The 23,678-nt window shown below is 51.8% G+C and overlaps 3 protein-coding genes across 4 annotated transcripts; 2 read left to right on the top strand and 1 right to left on the bottom strand.

Moving 5' to 3' along the window:
- On the top strand, window positions 1–4,569 carry Il27 (interleukin 27). The gene is made up of 5 exons (XM_076840929.1): window positions 1–31; window positions 1,922–2,094; window positions 2,180–2,278; window positions 3,131–3,289; window positions 4,294–4,569. Exons 1-5 carry the CDS (start codon window positions 1–3, stop codon window positions 4,567–4,569), a joined length of 738 nt encoding a protein of 245 aa, XP_076697044.1.
- Window positions 4,006–9,009, bottom strand: Apobr (apolipoprotein B receptor). Its single transcript, XM_076840967.2, has 4 exons — window positions 8,926–9,009; window positions 5,934–8,582; window positions 5,587–5,852; window positions 4,006–5,501 (listed from the first exon to the last, which is right to left on the bottom strand). Exons 1-4 carry the CDS (start codon window positions 8,980–8,982, stop codon window positions 5,432–5,434), a joined length of 3,042 nt encoding a protein of 1,013 aa, XP_076697082.2. The 5' UTR covers window positions 8,983–9,009; the 3' UTR covers window positions 4,006–5,431.
- On the top strand, window positions 8,105–22,769 carry Cln3 (CLN3 lysosomal/endosomal transmembrane protein, battenin). Of its 2 annotated transcripts, none has more exons than XM_076840969.2 (17): window positions 8,105–8,340; window positions 10,659–10,860; window positions 11,059–11,172; window positions 11,322–11,400; window positions 12,725–12,821; window positions 13,812–13,883; window positions 14,251–14,330; window positions 14,456–14,541; window positions 15,005–15,077; window positions 15,164–15,307; window positions 16,389–16,501; window positions 18,361–18,407; window positions 18,488–18,556; window positions 18,643–18,698; window positions 18,840–18,933; window positions 22,260–22,400; window positions 22,493–22,769. In XM_076840969.2, exons 3-17 carry the CDS (start codon window positions 11,127–11,129, stop codon window positions 22,610–22,612), a joined length of 1,317 nt encoding a protein of 438 aa, XP_076697084.2. In that variant the 5' UTR covers window positions 8,105–8,340; window positions 10,659–10,860; window positions 11,059–11,126; the 3' UTR covers window positions 22,613–22,769. The 2 variants fall into 2 exon arrangements, with proteins under 2 accessions (XP_076697084.2, XP_076697083.2); XM_076840968.2 differs by having other exon boundaries at window positions 8,105–9,846.
- Window positions 22,770–23,678: the final 909 nt, after the last annotated feature.

Raw genomic sequence — 23,678 nt, 5'->3', positions numbered from 1 at the left:
ATGGGCCAGACGGCAGGCGACCTTGGCTGGCGTGAGTTGGAAGCCAGGGCTGAAGCGGAGGGGCGGGAGGCTTGGGGGAGACTGGGCAGAGGATGGAAAGGCCGACTGGTGTGGACGGAATCCATGGCATGGGGACAATAACTTAGCCAGGACCAAGGACCCGGCTTACTGGAGCCTGGGACTGACCATGGCATAAGTGAGGGGGGGGGGCCTGGGGCAGTAGGGCGGGGGTGTGGTCCAGGGCAGGGCACAAGCGGGACAGTTTTGCTGGGATGAATGGGAGGGACTGGACAGGCAATTTGACCAGGACCAGGATGAGGCAGATACATGAAGTTTGAAGTAATCGAGCCAGAGGCGGATGGTGAGGCTGAGACTGAGAACTGAAGCCAGTCAGAGGAAGTGCAGCAGGGTGAGTTGGCACAGATGGGGGCTGAGGGTAAGGAACCAGCAGCCTGAGTTGGACATAGGTCTTTAGTCCGAAGGTGGGAAGGAGGTCCAGTCTGCAGTTGGCAGCTAAAGAACTCAGGGGCTGGTGCCAGAGCTGAATTTGGTACCTCTAGGTAGGGCTGATGGCTTGAGGGTGAGGAGCGAGCCTTGAAAGGCCAGAGCCAAGAACCCAGGACTAGATACAAGGGTATGGAGCAGCTGGGGAGTAAAGTTCAGGAGACACAAATCAATCTGGATAGGCAATACCACAAGGGCCTAGGCCCCCAACATAGAGCTAGGAAGAAGCCTATTCTGCCTTGGGTCTCCAGGATGCCACAGGGTCAGAGTGGCCTCCAAGCCAAGGAACCAGAACACCAGAGATCTTAGGCGTGGCCCACATCCTCTGGAAGTCCGTGCGGGGGAAGTGGGTAGCCCAGAAACTCCTCTTACCCTTTGCTGAGAGGCACTTTGAGAAGCAGTGTGCAGGGATTAGAGATTATCCTTGGACAGGGAAGGGGCCTGGAGTGCAGCAAGAGTGGGGATGGACTGGGGTTCGGTTTTAGTTTGAGTTTCAATGGCAATTGTATAACTTCATGATGGCTAGATTTCCTCACCCGAGGGAGAAACCACTGAACACTGCCCTCTGCCCCGGGTGCCCATCCTGTGGCCCCTCTTCCCTCTTTCCAGGAAAACATAGGGCTTGAAGCACCCTCAGATGCCAGCTGATCTGACCCCCATTTTGCAGACGGGGGCCTGAGGCATAGAGGAGAGACAGCTTGCTCAAAGGAAGACCAGGATGAGAAACAGAGTGACCCCTCCCATGCCAAGCCCCCTCCCTCCCTTCCCAGCACCCCCGCCCTGCCTACTCTCATGCCGCAGACTTGCCCCAGGTGGGTCTGCTGCAGAATGACCCCCCGCCTTGGCGGAGGCCTTACCACATGGTCATGCCATCCCTGGGGCCCCTAGTAGCCAGTTCAAGGCATCAGAGCCGCCTGGCTGAGCCCAAGGAATCCTTGGCAGAACAGACAGTCCCCACTCCTGGGCCAGGTTGCTGCCTCCTCTGAGGTCCCTGGGGAAAGCAAGTGGACTGTATGTTTGGACAGATCTGGAATCCAGCCCTGGCCCCCCACCCCCATCTCTGCTATCTGAACTTGGGCCAGTCTCCTTCATTGAGCCCAGGTTCCTCCTCTGCAAGATGGAGAGAATAACAGCAACAGGCTGCCTCATACGTTGTGCCACTCAGAAAAGGCACTTGGCCAGGGAAGTGAGTGGGGAGACAAGATCCAGCCTTGGGTCTGCTTACAAAAATGAGCACTTTGTGCAGATTCTATATGGTGGCCTCAATGGTCCCCATCATGGTGTGGAGGGGCTGTGTGAAGATACCTGGGAAAGTTCCCACGGGGCTTGCGCATCGCGCAGGCTTGGAAAAGTCACATTCCCTTCCTTCTCTGAGTTCTTCCCAAGCCCACATCTTGCTCCCCACCCGTCTCTCCAGGGCTCAGCCTGTTACTGCTCTCCTTGCTTCTGGTGCAAGCTGGTGTCTGGGGATTCCCAAGGCCCCCAGGGAGCCCCCCTGTGAGCCTGCAGGAGCTGCGCAGGGAGTTCACGGTCAGCCTGCATCTTGCCAAGAAGCTGCTCTCTGAGGTCCGGGGCCAGGCTCATCGCTTTGTGAGTTTTCCCTAATGCAGCTGGCTCTAGGGATGAGGAGACTGTCAACCCCCATGGGCCACCACTAACAGACTTCACCCTTCAGGCTGAATCTCGGCTGCCAGGAGTGAGGCTGGACCTGCTGCCCCTGGGAGAGCAGCTCCCCAATGTTTCCTTGACCTTCCAGGCCTGGCGCCACCTCTCTGTGAGTGAGGGGGGCTAGTGGGGCGGGGCCAGGAAGCTGGCCATAGACAGGGCAGCATAGAGACAAGTTGGGGATTGATTTGGGGACAGAATCTGGATGAGGTTAAGTGTGTGGTTGGATATAAAGATGAAGCATGGGGGCTGGGGCTCAGCGGTAGCGCACTTGCCTAGCATGTGTGAGGCACTGGGTTTGGTTCTCAGCACTGCATATAAATAAATAAAATAAAGATCTATCAAAAACTAAAAAAAATATTTAAAAAGAAAAAGATACGCAGAGATTTGGAAATGGGATTAGGAAGAGGGAAAGAGTGAAGCCGGGCATGGGAATGGAGTGGATCGGGAATGAGTGGGATGGAGTTGATGTTGGATGGGAAGAGAAGAAAGGTTGATTGGGGATGAGAAGAAAGGTTGGGGATGAGGGCAAAAATCAGGCGGAGGATGGAAAAGAGATGGAGATGGCTGGTGGGACCGGAGTTAGAGATGAGATGGGGAGACGGTGAGAATGCATATGGAGGAAGGACCCACCTGGGACCAGGAATGGGAATGAGGGTGGGAAAGAGGTTGGAAACAGAATGAAAATGAGTACACAGGAGACAGGAAGGGACGATGGGGGAACGGAGTGGAGTGGCAGAGGAAGAGTGATGGGGATGGGACGGTATTAGAGAGGGGTTGGGATGTCCCAGCATGGGATGGGAAAGGAGATGGGATAGAGGTCAAAGACAATGGAGGTGGGAAACCTGATGAGCACAGGAAGGAAATGGGGATGGAGATGAGGCCTACAATAGAAACAGGAGGCTGGAGCGGGCTTGATCTGGGGTTGGGGTTGACCTACCCTTGCCCCTCCCCTTCACAGGACCCAGAGCGACTCTGCTTCCTCTCCATGATGCTTCAGCCCTTCCATGCCCTGCTGGGAGGCCTGGGGAGGCAGGGCGGCTGGACCAGCTCAGAGAGGATGCAGCTGTGGGCCCTGCGGCTAGATCTCCGGGACCTGCAGTGGCATTTCCGCTTCCAGGTAGAGTGCCCACGCACCCTCTTTGACCCCCTAAGACCAATGCACAAAACTGAGGTTCACCAATTCCCTTTACGGAACACCCCCTGCCCTCAGGTTGGGCGAGTCCGGAGGGAGGTGCTCCTCTGAGCAAGTATATGAGAATGTGCAGGAGGGTGCAGCCACACAGGGTCCTACACAGGGTCCTGACTCCGCCACCTAAGTCCCTCCCTCCTTTGGGGGGTTGGTCTTTAGTGAGATAAGACGCTGGCGTACCCAGGACAGACTGCCATTGGCAGGCCCTGCAGCGAGGTCAGTGCCCTTCTCCCTGTGGTTCTCTGACACAACCCAGATCCTCCTGACCATTTCTAAGAGCAATAGAAATTTCAGTCTTAATAAAAAGGAAATGGAGGGCTGGGCTTATGGCTCAGTGGTAGGGCGCTTGCCTAGTGTGTGTGAGTCACTGGGTTCAATTCTCAGCACCACATCTAAATAAAATGAAAGTCCATTGACACCTAAAAAAAAATTAAAAAAAAAAAAAAAAGGAATGGAAACACAAGCAGCAGATAAACTGGCTGCACCCTGCCTCTGACCATTTCTAATCCTGAGACAATCCAAAATGGCAGGAAGGAACTTCCAGAACCCCAATCCCCAGGGCAACGCAGCTCTGTGAGCATCCTCTTGCTCCAAACTTTTATTTTCTTTTTTTTTTAAACATTTATTTTTCAGTTGTAGGTGGATACAATATCTTTATTTTATTTTCATATGGGGGCTGAGGATCGAACCCAGGGCTTTATGCATGCGAGGACAGTGCTCTACCACTGAGTCACAACCCTAGCCTGCAAAATTCCATCTTCTTAAGCTCAAAAAATCAGGTTAAGACACGTGAGATGACGACATGGAAGATCTGAAGCAGGGGTTATCCAGCGGACTGATGTCATCAGGAGCCACTGGGCTCATATAAGGATTGAAGATTTGCTCAGGTTCTCCGCCTGCCCACTGTCTGAGCTGTGGATCTGTCTTCCTAGGTGCTGGCTGCAGGATTCAACCTGCCCCAGGAGGAAGAGGAAGAGGAGGAGGAGGAGGGGAAGGGGCTGCTCCCAGGGGCTCCAGGGGACTCTGCTCCAGCGTCGGCCCAGGTGTCCTGGCCCCAGCTGCTCTACACCTACCAGCTGCTGCGCTCCCTGGAGCTTGCCTTGTCCCGGGCTGTGCGGGACTTGCTGTTGCTGTCCAAGGCCGGGCACCCAGGCCTGAGTTGGGGCTCTCAACACCCAGATCCCAGCCCGGATGGAGCGATCTTTTAGCCCCTTTCCCTCACTCTTTAGGACTTCAGGACTAGCTTCAGACCCTGCCCAATAACTTAAAGCCCCTCCAGTCCTTGCCAGATATTTATTTCTTAGATATTTATTTATTACCTAAGGAGATGACAGTTTATTTATTGTTTCATCTTTGGGCCAGGCTGCCACATTGCGTGCCTAATAAAGCCCTCTCACTTTCTCTTTGCTTCAAGATCTTTTCACAGAAGGGACATCGGACACCCAAAGGACCTGGAATGGAGCTGGTGGCCTCTGGTTACCCAGAACCCCTCTCTGCTCCTACATTTTCGGGGTGTCCTGATCCACCTTCCCCCACTGTGACCTGCTCAATTGGCAGTTGCCATAGCAACCAGCAGAGTTCCGAAGTTGAACTATCAGTTTGGAAACTCAAGGCAGCTGACCTGCTGCTCATCGACCTTTGAGACCAAAGTGGTGTCCCCGAGGCCCTTCAGACCTCTTTCCCGTGGGTGGGCTTCCCCTCCTATATGGCTCTGAGGGGTCCAGGTATGGTTGAGGTCTGCAGGGGTCAGAGAGGGAAGGCTGTGGGAAAAGTCTCCTATTCCCCCCATTTTCCTCACAGTCTTCTGGGTAGCTGAGACAGGTCGGGGAGGTAACCAGGACAGGAACTCACGAGAGGCAGTCCCAGTGGCACAGGAGGTCTAGAGTCAGATTCTTCAAGTTCATGGTCTTCACGGATGTCTAGTTATGATCACTCCATGAAGGACACACCAAGAAACCCAGGCCCAGAAGGTGGGAAGAATGCATCCAGGTGGCAGAGAGAGTCAGGGGTGAGGGGTCCCCGGGGAGCCCCGTGACTCTCACAGTCCGGCTCAGCCGGGTCAGGTCTCAATCACTGGGGCTTCGGCCGACCCAGGCGGGCTTGTAGCTCCTGCATCATGCCCGGGTGTGCCAGGCCAAACCTGGAGGTGGAAGACAGGCGCATGGGAGCTGGTCCTCAGAGGCCCACAGCCTCCACCCTATCCCAGCCCGTGCCCCTGTGCCTACCCGAGTCCCAAAGTCTTTCTCCTGGCTGGCACTGGGGTCCCTTCAGGTCTCGGGGGGCTTGGTTCTGGGGCCTCCTCCAGCTGGAGTGGCCTCTGCTCAGGGGCTGATAGTCCCTCCTCGGGCCTCGGGCTAGGAGGGTCCTCCGGCTCCTCAGAGGCCTGGACTCGCCGGAAAGAGGGCCGAGAGCGACGCTGTGAGGAGCTTCGGGAGAGGAGGGCGCGGCTCCTCGGGACAGAGACATCCAGGAGGGGCCCAGGAAGCAAGGCCTGCAAGGGAGCAGGGAGACAGTTCTGTGGGCTGGCTTCTAGATGGGGCTTGTCCCCCCTGGACCTCGCCAGAGCCCTCACCTCACACCAGCTGCTGTGAGTGTCCCCTCTGGCACTTCCTGCAGCCTCAGTAGTGTCCGAGGGCCCAGGCAGGACCTCCACAAGGCCCTGCCGTGTCAGCTGCACCTCCTGGCCTTGAACATCCTCCAGGCCTTCTGGATCAGTCTCCTTGGCCTCTGACCTCTGGCCTCCAGTCCCAGTGTCCTCCACATGCGGCAGCCTTTGTCCTTCTCCCTCAGGGTGGTGGTCCTCACACTGCCCCTCACTGTCTGTCCCCTGCTCTCCGGCTTGCCAGCCCCCAGCCTCTTCCAACAGCTGCTCTCCCAGGAACCCCTCAGCCTCCACTTTGGCTTCAGCGCCCTCTGCTCTTGCTGCCTGGGAGCCTGAGGTAACGCCCTCCACCCCACCACTTCCTTCTACCATGGAAGGTCCCCCGACCCCTGCCTGATCTCCAGCCCTGGCCTCAAAAGCCTCTGCTTCACCATCTCTGCCAGTCACCTCCTCCCCTGCTGAGCCTTCTAGGCCCAAATCTTGCCCACCTTGGTTCCCTCCCTCTGCAGCCTCCACCAGCTCTGCCTCTCCCTCAGCCTCCTCTCTCCCTTCTGAGTTCCAGCCTCTCCCATACTCCCCCACCCAAACTGCCCCAGACTCCTGGAATTCTGGCCCTTCCTCAGCCCCAGCAGCCCTCACAGCCAGGACTGCCTCATCCTCCACAATCTCAGGAGCCAAAAAACTGGTCTGTGCATCCTCCTGGTTCTGGAGGCCCAGAGCTGCCTCCTCCAGCCTCCAGCCTCCCCTGGATGTGAGGTCTGCCTCCGATGGTCCTAAGGCCTCCACTTCGCTATCCTCAGTTTCTCTGGCCTCTGTTTCTCCTGGTGACTGGCCTTTCTCTGCCTCTTCCCCTTGAATTTCCTGCAGCTCCTGGTTTTCTGCTACAAAGCCCTCCCCCTCCTGTGCTGCATATCCTTGGATCTCTGACAAGTCAGACTCCCAGCCTCCTTTGGCCTTGGCCTCCAGTGCCTGACCTCCTGTGCTCTCCTCCTCCCCATCTTCAGTATCTGTTTTTTCCTCCTGGGTGTTACTACTTTCCCTGTCTCTTCTCCTCTGGTTTTCCCAGTCTTCTCCCTCGGGGACCTCAGGATCCATAGACCCCGTGTGCCTGGAATGTTCCTCCAGCCTCCCTTCCATCTCCTCTTTCCTCAGGTCTGAAACTCTCCCGAGTTCTTCCTGAACCCCCTGTCCTTCCTCAGGTTGCTCTGTTGGGGTCAGGACACCTCCCATCAGCTCAGGCTCCTGGCCTTTGGTGACCTTGAATTTGAGGTCTTCCCACTCCTCCTCCAATGTTTCTTGGCTCCTCTGAGCCTCCTTACTTCTCTCCTCAACAAACTCTTCACCAGGCCTGGCCTCTGGGGCTGCCTCCAAGTCATCATCACCTGGAGCCTCTTTGTCCAGGGCCAGCTCAGCCTCTGCGGCCAGGCAACTCCCTTCCTCCTCCCAGTCCCCCTTGGCTTGTACCTCCTCCTCCTCCTCCGGACAAGCTCCCTCAGCCCTGATCTGCACGTCTTGCCTCCCTTCGGCCTCTTTCCCGTGCTGATCGATGTCCCCCTCAAAGCCCTCCCCTGCCTCCTCCTCTGACTCGGGGCCTTCTGCCTCCCTCCCTGCTGTCTGGCCCTCAACTGCCTCAGTGCCCAGGACCGGGGTCTCTTGAGGGAAAAGCTTCACTTCAGTCTCTCCCTTCTCCTCTTCTTGAATCTTGATCCCAGTAACTTCCGGGATCCTTTCTCCTGGGACTGGCCCATATTTGGTCTCCCTGACTCCTGGGAGGTCAGACTCTTCCCTGGCTAAAGCAGCCCCGACCTGCTCCCTGTCTGAGGAGGTTATTCTGGCCTCTTCTCTGCCCAAGGCTGCCCAGTCCTCAGACTCTACCCCTGTCCCCTGTGTCCCTATGCTTTGGCCATTCCTCACCACTACCACCCCCTCTTCTTCCCTCCCAGGCCCTCTGACCTCAAAGTTTTCAGTTTCTGCAGCTGCCTTGGAAACCACTTGCTCTGTCTCCCTGCTGTCCCCTGCCACCTTCTGCCCGCTACTGCCCGCCTTCACCTCAGGCTCTTGGTGCCAGGTCCACTCTGACTCCACCCCCCTGGCCATCCCTGGCTCTGTCACCCTGACCTCTTCCTCCTTCTCCTCCTCCTCATGTTCCCAGTTTCTCGGTGTCTCCCCTCTGCTCACTTCCTGCTCACCAGGATCCTGTCCTTCCTTGGAGTGACCGCTCCTGTCTTGCTGAGCCCTGGACCCTGCCTCAGACTTCTTCCCAGCCTCCAGGGGTGCACTTGGCTCCTGGTCCCCAGAAGCCCTGGCTGCCTCCTGGGACTCAGTGTCCTGCCTATCTGCTTGAGAGCCCTGGGAGCTACCTTTTCCCCGGCCCCAGGTCTGTTCTGCAGCGGAGCTTCCCTCTGGGCATCTCCCGGCCTCTCCAGGCCCTCCTGGCTCCCCAAACCCCTGGCTCCGGTGGTCTCTAAGGCCTTCCAGGGCCTCCTGGGCTTCCTCCTCTACAGTCTTCTCTGGCTTTCCTGCTGCTACCTCCTGCAGTTCTTTGGCTACCTGTGCCTCCTGCTGTACAGTGGGGACCTCATCTCCTATGAGGTAGGACAAAAAGGCACTGAAGGAATCCTAGAGGAAAAGAGTGGAGAAGGTCAAGGCATGCAGGGAAGGCCAGGCCCGGCCCCTTCCCTGGGGGCCCTGGGCCAGAGGAGCCCACAGTAAGGCAGACGGGTTAGGGATCTGGGCAGACAGGGAGAACAGGATCTGCAGAAGGAATGAGAAGGTTCCTAGACTGAGGGTGTTGGATGCACTTGTGGGAAGTAAGAGATTAAAGCCCAGAAAGAACTGGTCAAGGAAACTGCCTGGCCCTGTGAAAGGAACCTCTAATCCGAGGAGAGGTTCAAAGGGAGGAGGGAAGGTGAAGACACAGGGAATGGGGTGAAAATCTTTGGCATCTCTTTGCCCCTCTCACCAGTGCCCCCCTCAAGGCCTGATGCAGCCCAGGGAGGTGTAGCCGGAGGAAGTCCATCTTGTGTGTTTCTGTGTGTCCAGAAAGCTGACAAATGGCAGTCCCCACCCACCAAGACAAGACAGTCTTCCCCAGGACCTAAGACACTTCCTCTTCCCCTGTCTCTCCCTGACGCATCCCCAGGCCCTGCCCACCTTCCCCAGGGCCACAGCAATCTCCACCCCAGGTGGGGAAATGGGTGTGCGTCACCTGTGGGACACAGGTGCACATCTGAGTTTTAAAGTGCAAAGGGTGAGAACGGAAAGAAAGAAGTGGGAGCAAGGGACCTCAGAATTGGGGATGGGGGAAGGGACGTGTGGCAACTGCAGAGGAGTGACTCAGGTCTTGAATTCACACCTCAGCCATTTCCGTCTGCCCCAAGCCACAGCCTTTCTGAGAGAGGAAGCCAGGGTTTCTGGTTCCTGTTTTGTCCAGGGACAGAGCGGAGGAGTGAAAAGGGCTGGTGGGAGCTCTGGCTTCCCAATTCCAAGTCATTAATGCTTCCCTAGGGCATAAAGGGTTGGTTGGTGGCTCTTCCACTCATCCCCTCACCCATGCTTATTCTTGCAAAAAGGACTTGACTAACTTTGTACTGTGCTCATTTGCATCTACCTCCCACACTCCTGTGAGTTCCCTGAGGGCAGGAGCCCGTAGGAAATGCTGCAGAATTTCTAGAGCTCTGCAGGGGTAGTAGGACCTCATTTCTTATTGGTTGCGTGATCTGGGAAGCACATCGCAAGGGGCACATTTCAAACAGCAGTCTGAAGGCCTGGTGGTGGGAAAGAGCTGGTAGAGATGGGCACAGGCAGCTGCAAGCCGTAACAGTTTTTCACAGGGGAAGGACACAATGAAGAAAAGCAAGGATTCTGCTTTACCTAGAGGAAGGTAAGAGAAAGACTCCTTATTTGAGACTATATGAAGTGGCCTCCCTCTCTCCCCTGCCAAGCCCCACTTTCCTAATTTCCTAGGGCAATTGGGTGAGATCACAGAATCAGAATCTTAGGACTTAGAATCTAAGGACCTCTGATGGAGCAGGAATCCAGCAGCAGTCTGCCCAATGACGCTCTGCCTCTGCACTCTTATTTCTTTTTTTTTTTTTATATTTATTTTTTTGTTTTAGGTGGATACAATAACTTTATTTTTATGTGGTCCTGAGGGTCCAACCCAGTGCCTCACATGTGCTGGGCGAGCACTCTACCACTTGACCCACAACCCCTGCCCCTGCGCTCTATTTCTTGCTAAATGGGTCTCTAAGGTCTAATGTTATGTGATAGTCGTTAACTTTTTTCTTATGGTAACTCAGTTTTCTCATCTGTAAACGCAGGGGTTGAAATACTAATGTGGTATTTTTGATACTAGGATAACAGGGGAAAGAGTATCTCTTAAGGCCTTGGATAGTGTCCATAGATAATTCAGGAAATCCCCATAGTTGGCTATTATCTTTATTTTAGGTTTCCAAAACAGTATGTAAGGGTATTAGATAAAAATGAGTGACTGGAGTTTGGCTCTCTTTGCTTCCAAACAAAGGCTCTCAGGGGGTAAGGTAGGGGAGGGCGGGGTGGCCATATTTGCTCCTGGCAAGCGAGGGCGGCTGGAGAAGAGTTGAAGCCGCCCGCGCCATGACGACTGATGGCAGAATTCGGCCACGGCTTTCGAGACCGGTAATCGCGGCTCTCCCTGGCTCCCACCCTCTCCAGTTCAAAACCAGCGGTGCCAGGGCTCTCCTGGAGTCTACCTTTCTCACGCCCTAAAGTTGAAAAGGCCGAAAGCGAAAGCAAGAGGAGGGCCCGGAAGTACGGAGGACCTCCGAGCACGTGATGGGGGAACCTGCGGGTGATGTCACGTGACCCACCAACCTGCCGGGGCTCCTCGGTGCGGATCGTTCTGCTGCTCTTAAAGGTACAGGCCTCAGCCCCCGCCCCGCGTCCGCCTGCTTTAGAGGGGACAGGGGCGGAGTCCGACAGGTGGGGCGTGGTGGGGAGTGGGAGGACGCGAGACGGAAGCCTGGGATCTCCTGATGGATCCTGTGGCGCGAACCCAGCAGGCAGCCGGAGCTAGGTGTGGCAATAGGGCCTTAACCAATTTTACCTGTCGCAGACCCTCATCCACCCGGTTAGAGCCAACTCGCTGACTTTGGACCCTTCGGGGGATCAGAACTTGATGCCATGGGAGGCTGTGAGGGCTCCAGGTGGCGCCTTTTGGATTCCGTGAGTGAGTATTTATGGCCCGCCCCGTCGGGAGTGACTTCTGCCGTGTGCACATCCTAGGGGCTTGGAAGCTGGCTCAGTCAGGGGAAAGACCCTCGCGAGGCAGTAGTGCACCTGAGAGTGGAAGGGATCATGTGCTCTTCTAATTCACAGGGGAGGAGACCACCTCTGAGCCCCAAGCCCCTCTGTTGGAACGTCAGAGTGCCCATTGGAAGAATGCGGTGGGCTTTTGGTAAGTGGCCTAAGAGCTCAGCTAAAGTAAAAATGCAGCAGCAGGAAATGGGGGAGAAAAGTTGAACTGCACAAAGAAGCTGAATCCACAAATATTTACTTAGTTAACTGGTTTGCCCAGAAGCTGCCTGTGAAAATCCACTCGTTTGCTTACCGTCTTCACCTATGAGCCAGATTTTCAGTACCATCTGTAAGATCACTCACTTCATATTCTCCAACCAATTCAGCCTCAATCTCAACATTTTAAAATTCAAGTATTAAAAAAAAAAGAAAGCTGAGCCACTACTTCAAATAGAAAACCAATATTTTGCTAATGCACGTTCATATAAATGGATCACTGCTAAAACTTTTTACAAGATCATCCATGCACCTTCCAAAAGCTTTCAGATACTGAGCCTTGGGAAGTACTGCTAGCATTAGCTTACCCAATTAAGTCACAAGTTTTTAGTTCTTTGAATATTTCAATGAAATTGACCCAGATGCATTAAAATAGGTAGAGTTTATATGTATCTTTTATCCATATTTTCATATATATTTTTTCAAATGCTGTTGGTAATCTCTTTTCTCAAGAAAGTAGAACTGTGAAAGCATGATATTGATTTCAAAAGTTCCTATAAATAGTACAGTTATTGCTCAATTTGAGTTTTTATATGTGTCATAATTTAACTTAATGAGTTAACTGTGGGGGACTTGGGTGGCAGGTTGGGTTGGAAGTGGCTTCCCATGTAACTCTTTGGAAGAGTGACTTGATTTCTCTTAGCTTCAGTTTCCTCAACAATAAAATAGGGAGAGCCACTTCACAGGTTTGTGAAAAGGACACTTGAAAACTCTGACACTGAGCCAAATTTCTTTCCTATCAATGAGCACAACTTTGGAAGATGAAAGTGAGTGAGGTTCCTTATGGATCACAAATGATTTTGGCATTATTTTAATCTTTATAGCCACCCTGGGGATGTAGTCAGGTGAGAAATTTATATTCCCATTTTACACATGAGTTAGACCGAGACACCTGAAAAGGAAGTGGCAGACTTGGGACCACAATGGTCTTTTGGATTTCAAACTGTGGGATATTTTTATTGTACTACAGGGCATCAGTGGTTGAAAAGTGGCCTAGGAACTGAATCACTTGGAGCTCAAAGGAAAAAGTTGTTAAAAGATAGCTTTCTGAAAGGGGCCATGAAAACTTGGAAGTGAACCCAAGTCTCTGATCTCCAAACCTGTATTTCTAGCCCTGACATTGAAAGAAGATGGGATGTGGTGAAGGGCACAGACAAGAAAAGATCATAGGCAGGAAAGTAAGTGAAGATCTGTCCTGCTCATTCCAGGCTCCTGGGCCTTTGCAACAATTTCTCCTACGTGGTGATGCTCAGTGCGGCCCACGACATCCTTAGACACGAGAGAGCCTCTGGGAACCAGAGCCATGTGAGTGCGTCCCTCTCCACTTCCACCACCACCATGGTTGGTCCCTATGGAAAGATTAGGATTCGCCCTGGGGCAGAGCCCCCCACTTGAAAAACTCATGAAGTAAAGTGGCCCATGGGGCAAGGTGGCTTAAGTTCCTAGTCTTCCTGGCACCTATGTCAGGGAAGGTCCTTAGGAGATCAATAGGTGCCAAATGGCTAGGGAGGACTATAGTTTATGGCACTGTTTCTTTTTCTTTCTTTCTTTCTTTTTTTTTTTTTTTTTAACCACTGAGCCATACTCTTAGCCCTTTTTATTTTGAAACAGGGTCTCCCTTAGTTACTGAGGCTGGCCTAGAACTTGTGATCCATCTGCCTCAGCCTCTTGAGTCACAGGGATCACCAGTGTGCGCTAGCATGCCTGGTTTTATGGCTAGGTTTTTTTTGTTTTGTTTTTGGTACCAGGGATTGAACCCAGGGATACTTAACCACTGAGCCACATCTCCAGCCCTCTTTTAATGTTTTATTTAGAGACAGGGTCTTGCTGAGTTTCATAAGGCCTCGCTAAATGGCTGAGGCTGGCTTTGAACTCGCAATCCTCCTGCCTCAGCCTCCCAAGCCATGTGCCACCATGCCCAGCTGTGGCTGGGTTTCTTAACCTGGAGCTGGTGATTGTTTGCTGTGGGATTGTCTTGTGCATTGTAGGATGTCTAGCAGCATCCTGTGCTTCTAACCACTACTCGCCAATAGCATACCCCTGACAAACAAGAGTGACAGCCAATAATGACTCAAGACATTGACAAGAGTACCCTGGAGGTTAAAATTGCCCCCAGTTGAGAAACAGTTGGCTAGAGTGAGCTGGAAGTACATGCCCTATCCAAGCAGATCAGCTGCCACTTTGTAGGTCCAACAGGGAATTTGGTTCCATCTTTCAAATTAGAGCCGAGCTTGGACTGGGGCCATGTCTACCCTCCTTCCTCCCTAGGTGAAAAGCTTTTTTCTCTCCCATCAGGTAGACCCAAGCCCGATGCCCATCCCCCACAATAGTTCATCTCGATTCGACTGCAACTCTCTCTCCACAGCTGTGAGTATCCATCTGGTCCCCCACCGTGAACCCCTTGGCACATAGCTGGGATTGTTATGATTACAGTTATTGAGACTGCTTGTTACGGGGCTCTTTCCACGAGTGGCACATATTAACTCATGTAATCCGCATGCTAGTCCTACGAGTTAGGTACTGTAAGCATCCCCACTTCCCTGATTGGGTGGGGGGGATCCCCTAAACAAACAAACACACACACGCGCGCACACACACGAACCCAGATCTGTCTGGTTCCAGAGCCTGTACTTGTAGCAGGTCTCATTGCCTGGCTCCTGTCTTCCCTTGGCCACTTGTTCGGGAGGGTTGTCCCTAGGAAGGTCTGGAGTCTCACTCTCTTCTCCTGTTGCAGGCAGTGCTCCTGGCTGACATCCTCCCTACCCTCATCATCAAATTGCTGGCTCCTCTAGGCCTTCATCTGCTGCCCTACAGGTCTGGGTGTGGGGGTGGAGGGAGAAAGGGCAGGCATGATCGGAGAGCTGGGAGGAGTGGCAGGAGGCCACAGAGCCAAGGGAGGAGGCTGACCTTCCACTTCCCCTTTCTCCATTCGCCCTTAGCCCCCGGGTGCTCGTCAGTGGGGTTTGTTCTGCGGGCAGCTTTATCTTGGTTGCCTTTTCTCACTCAGTGGCGATCAGCCTGTGCGGTGAGTCTCCAGTTCCATGTCTAGTGAACTGGCCCAGAGGAACCTCAGCGGGGTGGTGTAGGGGGCGGTCTCCCCAGCTTCCCAGAGGAAAGGGGTTATTTCTGCAGCCCACAGAAGCCTTCTGGGGCTGCCACAAGCAGGAAATGGGAGGCAGGGCTACTTGGAGGGGTAGGTAGTGGAAGTGGGAGGATTGATGGAGATTGAACTGAGCAGGGTTTGCCAGACACACCACCACAGGGGGTGGAGGAGACAGGGAGGGTCCTCCCTGATCCTGGCTGCATAACTGGGTACCATTCTCTGCAAGAGGACATTCAGAGAAGGGGTTGTAGCTCTACTTCATAGCTGAACCCAGCCTCTCCAAGAGCTCTGACTTAGCTCCTCTGAGCTGATGCACACAAGGCCATGGTCAAGCACCTTCAGGAACTGGGGCTGTGGGGCCACTTCTGTGCTTGTCCTCCTCCAGGTGTGGTCTTGGCCAGCATCTCATCAGGTCTGGGGGAGGTCACCTTCCTCTCACTCACTGCCTTCTACCCCAGGTAAGCAAAATGGCAGAGAGTGAGGACAGAGGCCATTTCCCCGCTGACTTCGGTCCTCCTGAGAGCACCTGTGTTCTCCTTCCCAGGGCTGTGATCTCCTGGTGGTCCTCGGGCACTGGGGGAGCAGGACTGCTGGGGGCCCTGTCCTACTTGGGCCTCACCCAGGCTGGCCTCTCCCCACAGCACACCCTGCTCTCCATGCTGGGGATCCCTGCCCTGCTGCTGGCCAGGTGAGCAGTCCTGGGCTGGAAGGAAGAAAGAGGGGAGGGGGGCAGGACTTGATCATATCCCAATCTTCAGATCCCAACATTTTTGTTGAGAAGGATAATAGATTTTTTTTAAAATTTATTTTGGTACCAGAAATTAAACCCAGAGGCGCTTAACCCCTGAACCACACCCCCAGCCCTTTTTTATATTTTATTTAGAGTCAAGGTCTCATTGAGTTGCTTAGAGCCTTGCTAAGTTTCAGAGGCTGACTTTGAACTCACAATCCTCCTTCCTCAGCCTCCCGAGCCACTGGGATTCTAGGCATGTGCCACCGTGTCTGGCAGGAGTGTGGATTTTGTATCCTGACAGGTGTAGACACTGCTATTCCAGTTCTAGAGTCCCGGAACTGCCACTTGTTGCCTGTGTGGCATTCGACAAGTTCCTTCGCTCCTCTGACCCTCAATTTCCCCCATATCAAATGGCGGTAGTTCTCGCATTCCCACGAGGGGACACTTGTGAGGCATTCGGCACAGTGTGGTCCCCAAGAGGATTCTAGTAGGACAAGGGTGGACTTTATTCTGCGTATGTTTTCATAAGTATCAGGAAACAATTGTAATGAGCCAATTGAACCTGTGACCTCACAGCTCATAGCTTAGAACAAGGCCAGGTAGGAAAAAAAGCAATCAATGTAAAGGAAATGTTAAGTAAAATAAAACATTACATAGGAAGAATGGAGAAATAGCAGATAACATGAAGCCAGAGCCTAAGTGAGCAAAGGTTGGGAATTTCTGGCCTAGACAAAGTCCCCATGGAGTAGGCCATACCTAGAGCCGTCATTAGAATGGGAATGAACCGCCTGCTCAGAGAGGGGCAGCAAGCATCCAGGGGCCTTGGGTAGTTGGAAGGAGGCAAGTGTCAGCTCCGGAAGGGGGCATTTGTCCATAATAGGGGCTCCACAGCAAGGAAATGGGGTACCTGCAGCTCCCCATCATTGGAAGCCTACGCATACCAGGTGTGCCCTGGAAAGGGGTGGCCTTCCTGGCCTTGGGCGGCCTTGCCAGCCCTTCAGGGCTTGTTGACTGTCCTCACTGTGCTCACTCTTAGCTATTTCTTGTTGCTCACATCTCCCGAGCCCCAGGACCCTGGAGGTGAGGACGAGGCAGAGACCGCAGCTCGGCAGCCCCTCATAGGCTCGGAAACCTCAGAGTCAAAGCCAGGTAGGAGGTGCAGGCCCCCACGAGGGCCCTTTCTGCATTGGGGTTTTCCTCGTTTCCTCTCTGCAGTGGGCACAGTCAAGGCAGGACGCGGGTGGGTCGGGTTGGTTCCAGCCAAAACACGGGCCAAGAGCTGCTTACTAAGTACTGGCTGTGCCAGACATTCTGACTGCTTTGGGGACAAAGTATGCCCAAGACGAGGAAATGAGACAGTTCATAAGCGAACCAACGAGTCGAAAAAGTTATCTTTATTTTCATATATTGATTGATAAGCACGGGAAGGACGTAAAACAGTGATATGATGCAATGACAGTCGAAGGGAGGCGGGGAAGGATTGGTGCTGTCCTTTAGAGAATGTTCTAGTTCAGAGAAGGCCTTTTGGAGGAGATGTTTGGGCTGAGACTTGATTGACAGGTTGTCTAGGTGAACAGGTTCTAGGCAGAAGAAACATGGGGAGCTGGGGCCCTGTGGTGGGAATGAGCTTGGATGTTCTAGAAGCAGAAGAGCCAGCAAGGCAGGGGTGGAGTATATAGATGAGCATCTGTACACAGAGATATGAAAAGGTTTCATCTAGTGTCCTTTTCATTTCTTTATTTTGAGATGGGATTCCCCCTATATTGCCCAGGCTGGTATTGAACTCCTGGGCTCAAGTGATCCTTTCTCCTCAGCCTCCTCTGAATCTGAACTCCAGGCATGTACCAGTGTCCCTGGCTAACTTCTAACTTCTGTGTGTGTGGTGCTGGGAATAGAATATACCAGACAAGTGTTCCACCACTGCTGTACCTTTTTTTTTTTGGAACTGGGAATTGAACCCAGAGCCACATCCCTTAGTCCCTTTTTGTATTTTATTAGAGACAAGGTCTTGCTGAGTTGCTTAGGGCCTCACTAAGTTGCTGAGTCTGGCTTTGAACTTGTGATCCTCCTGCCTCAGCCTCCCGAGCTGCTGGAATTACAGGTGTGCACCACCATACCCAGCCCTCCATACCCAGCCTTTTTTTTTTTTTTTTTAATTGTGATTATAGAGAATGTGAAGCTGGACATGGTAGCACACACCTGTAATCCCAGCAACCCAGGAGGCTGAGGTAGGAGGATCGCAAGTTCACGGCCAGTCTGGACAACTTAGTGGGACCTTGTGTCAAAATACAAATAAAGAGGGCTAGGGGTACAGCTTAGTGGTAGAGTTCTCACCTAGTATGCATGAGGCCCTGGGTCCAATTCCGAGCAACCCAAAAAGAAGGAAAGGAAGGGCAGCCGTGGTTGTCCATACCTGGAATGCCAGCGACTCAGGAGGCCGAGACAGGAAGATCACAAGTTTGAGAGCAGCCTGGACAACTTAGCAAACCTACCTCAGAATAAAAGTAAAAGGGACAAGGGCTGGGGATGTGGCTTAGTGATAGAGCACTTGCCTAGCATGCAGGAGACCCTAGGTTCCATTCCCAACACCACAAAAATAAATAGATAAATAGGACTTGGATGTAATTCAATGGCAGAGTGCCCTGGGTTCAACCCCAGAACCACGTGCACACACACACACACCAAAAAATGTGTGTGTGTGTGTGTGTGTGTGTATGTGATTGTTTTATATCTATCCCTAGCCCTTTTTATTTTTTGAGACGGGGCCTCGCTAAGTTGTCCAGGCTGGCCTCAAACGTGCCAGCCTCTTGCCTTAGCCTCCTGAGTCACTGGCATTGTAGGCGTGTGCCGCGATGCCCAGCCATGTTAAGCACTTCTGAGTGTGCATCGTGGTGCCATCTAAGTGTGTCCACACTGCTGGGTTGGCTGGTGCTTCCGGCACACTCGTGCCCCTGGCTGAGTCTTCGGTATTCTGACTTCCTCTGTCTCTCTCTCCCTGTCCCCTGCAGGCTCCAGCTGGAACCTGTCCCTCCAGGAAAGGTGGATCGTGTTCAAGGTCTGAGTGGTGGCTATCAGGTGTGCCCCGTGGTTGGTGACTTTCCCCAGCCCTCCACTTACACCTGCCAACTCTTCCAGGGTCTGCTGTGCTACATCGTGCCCTTGGTGCTGGTCTACTTTGCTGAGTATTTTATCAACCAGGGGCTGGTGAGTGAGGGGTGTTGGGAGGGGCCTGGAAGAGGCAGTTGGTCCGCCGTCCGCATTCATCTCTCCTGTCTGGTTCTTTGCTGCAGTTTGAGCTTCTGTTTTTCCGGAACACATCCCTGAGTCATGCTCAGCAGTATCGCTGGTGAGAGGCAGAAGGGAAGGTGGTGGGGGACACCCTCCCAGTGGGCTGGGAGGTCCCCCTGATGACGGGTACCTGGGGACACGGGGCTGCCCTGCCCAGCTGGCACTCAGAGGGGCTTCCTGCTCCCTGCCCCCACCTCAGGTACCAGATGCTGTACCAGGCTGGCGTCTTCGCCTCCCGCTCTTCTCTCCGTTGCTTTCACATCCGCTTCATCTGGGTCCTGGCCCTGCTGCAGGTACCAAGCCCCTTCCCGGCCCCCAGTCCCACCTTGGCTCCCAGCTTCCCCAGGCCCTGCTGCTTCCCTCCCTCATCAGGAAGTCTTTATTGTGCACGAACATTTCTAAGCAGAGAGACCAAAATCCACAAGGGTCCCACGTACAATATGTGTCCCCTGGAACCGGGCAAACCTGAGTGCAAATCCCGGCTTCTGTACTCAGTAGCTGTGTGACTCAGGACAGGTCTCTGAACCTCTCTGAGCCTAAGTCAGATGTGGAGGAGTGGGGCTGTAGCTCAGTGGTAGAGAACTTATTTGGCTAGCATGTGCAAGGCCCTGAGTTTGATCTCCAGCACTGCAGAAAATAAAAAATAAATAAACCAGATGTGGGTCAGCATCTGTTTCTCAGAATAGTTATTAGAAATAGAGAGGACAAGATTTTGTGTTGTGTTTTAATCAATGAGACAGGATTTCTTTTTTTTTTTTTTTTGGTACTAGAGATTGAACCCAGAGGCACTTAACCACTGAGCCACACCCCCATCTCTTTTTTATATTTTATTTTGAGACAGGGTCTCGTTATATTGCTCAGGGCCTTGCTAAGTTGCTGAGGCTGGTTTTAAACTCAGGATCCTCCTGCCTCAGCTGCCTGGATTTCAAATAATATTTCTACATACAGGAATATGTACAGTTTTTTTTTTTCATTCTGGATGTTAATTATGATAAAATCAGTGACCTTATAGTCAAAGGGTTACCTATCTTAGTAAATAATTTCTGGTGACCAAATTCAACTATCCTTGGCAAATAGTCACTTATAGTTTTTAACAAACACACACTATTCTCTATATACAGTCTAATCAAAGGAGTGTGACGTGACTAGCACTCATTATTTCAACGTTTCGAGTCTACAGCCCTTAAACATAATTGGTTTTTTTTTGTTGTTGTTTGTTTGTTCATTTGTTTTAATAGTTTTTTTAGTTGTCAATGGGCCTTTATTTTTATGTTGTGCTGAGAATCAAATCCAGTGCCTCACACATGCCAGGCAAGTGCTCTACCACTGGGCCACAACCCCAGCCCCCCTTGAAGGTAATTGTTAAAATAAATCTTCCAGGGCCAGGCTTGGTTGTGCACACCTGTAACCCCAGTGGCTAGGGAGGCTAAGATTGGAGGATCGTGAGTTCAAAGCCAACCTCAGCAAGGACGAGGCACTAAGCAACTCAGTGAGACCCTCTCTCTAAATAAAATACAAAATAGGGATGGGGAAGTGGTTTAGCGGTTGTGTGCCCCTGAGTTCAATCCCCAGTACCCTAAATAAATAAGTAAATGAATTAATTGAATAAAATAAACCTTCCACTTCAGGCTGAGCATCCCTAATCTGAAACTCTTAATTGTTCCAAAATTTGCCAGTTTTTGAGCATGGAGGTTCAACCACAAATAGAAAATTCTATACCAGGAAGTGGTGGTTTTGTTTTTTTTTTTTAGTTGATGATTCTTTATTTTATTTATTTTTATGGGGTGCTGAGGATTGAACCCAGTGCCTCACACATGCTAGGCAAGTGCTCTAACCACTGTGTCACAACCCCAGCCCTATACCAGGAAAATTATTGCACAAAATTATTAGAAATACTGTATCAGATTACCTTCAGGCAATGTGTATAAGGTTTATCTGAAACACAAGTGAATTTTGCTTTTAGATATGCATCCCATCTCCCAAAAATATACCATATGCAAGTATTCCAAAATCTAAAAAAAAATCTGAAATCCCAACAAATTCTGAGTTTAAGCCCATAAATTTCAGATAAGGAATATATAACACATGTTAAAAGAATATTTTATTGCCCTTATATTTTTGGGGGGAGGTACCAGAGATTGAACTCAGGGGCACTCAACCACTGAGCCCCATCCCCCAGCCCTATTTTGTATTTTATTTAGAGACAGGGTCTCAATTATTTACTAAGATAGGTAACCCTTTGACTTAGCAACTTAGCAAGGCCCTAAGCAATTTAACATGACAGGCCAATTTAACATGACAATTTAAATGAGACAAGGTCTCGTTTTGCTGAGGCTGGCTTTGAACTCGTGGTCCTCCTGTCTCGGCCTCCCTAGCTGCTGGGGTTACACAGGTGTGCACCACTGCACCCAGCCATCCTTTGCCCTTTTAAGAACTGCTGGGCACCATGGCGCACACAAATAATCCCAGCAATTTGGGAGGGTGAGGCAGGAGAATCGCAAGTTCAAGGCCAGCCTCAGCAACTTAGCAAGACCCTGTCTCAAAATAAAAAGGGCTGGGGGTATAAATGAGTGGTAAAGTGTTCCTGGGTTCAAGCCCCAGTTCAAAAGAAAATTAAGAATTCAACTTTATAATAACAAGATACAGAAGTATAGATCATACTTTGGGATGACAACGACTTACAAATATTCTCTAACCACCTCCCTTATTTGTCTGAGCAGTGCTGCCAGCTCGGGGCTTGTACTCACAAAGTTCCAAATTGTGGCATCAACATTTGCAGCTCAGGGTTCTTCTAGATGCTGCTGAAACATGTGGCTTATGGTTTGAGGTACACATTCAACCAAAGCTGCTTATTAGAATTAGGGCTCAAAATCATGTATTGCCACCTCATCCTTACTGAATTAGGACTTCTTAGGGGGAGGCATGCATGGAGCATATTTAACAAGGCCCCCAGGAATACTGCTGATTGACTGGGATACAAAGGAGGGACCTGCACCTTCAGATGGGGGTCAAGGAGTTTTCCTAAAAGAAATGGAAATATCTAAACAGGGTTTCTCCACCTCAGCACGCTGGACATGGGGACTGGGTACTTCTCTGTTGTGGGGGGGCTATCCTGTGCACAGTAGGGTATTTAGCAGCATCCCTAGACTCTACCCACTCGATGCCAGGGGAACACCCAAATGTGACAATCAAAGATTCCTCTGGATGTTACCAAGAGTTCCCTAGACCACAGGTCTCAGACTGGTAAATGGGGAGGGGAACGCTCAGTTCAAGGAGCCCTTGGAAGAAGGAAGTGAAGTCATGGGAGGGACCGTGATCCTGATAAACTGAGATTCCAAGTGATGGAAGGTGGGATAGCAATCCAGGCAGTAGGAGCCATGGGAGCCAAGGGAAGAGGGGTGGGGCCTACAGGTGGATAGGGTGCTGGAGAGAGGGTGGGGCAGAGGCCTTCCCCGGATCCGGGTCTGTGGGTGCAGCTGGGTAATGGGATTTTATTCAGGCCTGTCATCTCTGTCCTTCCCCAGTGAGTCCCAGAAATGGGGGCCACTGGATGAGAGGCCCAGCCTCCCTCTGGCCCTGCTCTGGTTGCACACTGACCTCCCTCCGCCTGTGCCCACAGTGCCTCAACCTGGCCTTCCTACTGGCAGATGTGCTGTTGACCTTCCTGCCGAGCATCTATATCGTCTTCTTGATCATCCTCTACGAGGGGCTCCTGGGGGGCGCGGCCTACGTGAACACCTTCCACAACATTGCTCTGGAGGTCAGTACCAGCCAGCGAGGGCTGTGGGGGGTCCCTCTGAGGGAGTCCAGGGCAGAGACCCCTAGCTTTACCACCTCCCTCTGCTCTCCCAGACCAGTGACCAGCACCGAGAATTTGCCATGGCAGCCGCCTGTATCTCTGACACCCTGGGGATCTCCCTGTCAGGGGTCCTGGCCCTGCCTTTGCATGACTTCCTCTGCCAGCTGCCCTGACGCTCTGACGGGTTGGAGCACAGGCCTGCCGGGTGGGAAGTGCTGACATCTGTTCCCCTCGACCATGGGTCAGCCGTGGTCTCCTCCTCTCAAGCTGGTCTCGGGAGTTTCTTCACAGCATTATGCCCTCTGAATAAATGCTTATTTTATCAATTGACTTCTTGTGCAATTCTTTTGTTTTCTGAAAAACTGTTATAAAAATTACACAAGGCCACTTTGAAACATATGTGTATATGTGTACATGTTATAAATGTATATGTGACTGCATAAAGAAAGCACTGCAGGAGACTTCTGCCCAGTCTTTGAGGCTTTATTATATTTTTTCATTCTGTAGCTTTGTCTATACATCTTTATTTCCCAACACGAAAGTACTTTTTTTTTTTTTTTTGTACCAGGGATTGAACCCAGGAGCACTTAACTCTTGTGCCACATCCCCAGCCCTTCTTATTTTTTATTTTGAGACAGGGTCTTACTAAGTTGCTTAGGACCTCACCGAGTTGCTGAGGCTGGCTTTGAACTCAGGATCCTCCTGCCTCGGCCTCCAGAGCGTCTGGGATTACAGGCATGCACCACCATACCTGTCTTGCACAGTGTTGTCCAACCTTGGAGTATATAGCAATACTTCTTTCCACATTGTACTACTGTATTCCTTTTTGTGGCAGAATAGTATCCCATTCCATGAACACTTAGCATTTTGTTTCTCTATTTGTTAGTGGATGAACACTTGAGTTTCAATTTTTTGGTAGGAATGCGATTGCTATAAACATTTCTGTTGGATAACACCTAGGAATACAATTGCTGGGTCTTAAAGTAACTGTTTAATCCTTCGAGAAACTGCCAGGCTCCAAAATGGCTGTACTGAGCCAGGCTCAATGATGCACACCTGTAGTCCCAGCAGCTGGAGAGGCTGAGGCAGGAGGATTGCAAGTTCAAAGCTAGCCTCAGCAGCTTAGTGAGACCCTGTCTCCAAATAAGAAATAAAAAGGTCTGGGGATGTGGCTCAGTGGAAAAGCACCCCTGGTACGAAATAAAACAAAATGTCTGCACTGGTTTACATTCCTCTGTG

The sequence above is a fragment of the Callospermophilus lateralis genome, chromosome 19, assembly GCF_048772815.1.
Source record: "Callospermophilus lateralis isolate mCalLat2 chromosome 19, mCalLat2.hap1, whole genome shotgun sequence".
Taxonomy (NCBI): Eukaryota; Metazoa; Chordata; class Mammalia; order Rodentia; family Sciuridae; genus Callospermophilus; species Callospermophilus lateralis.
This window is presented reverse-complemented; position numbering and strand designations above follow the sequence as displayed.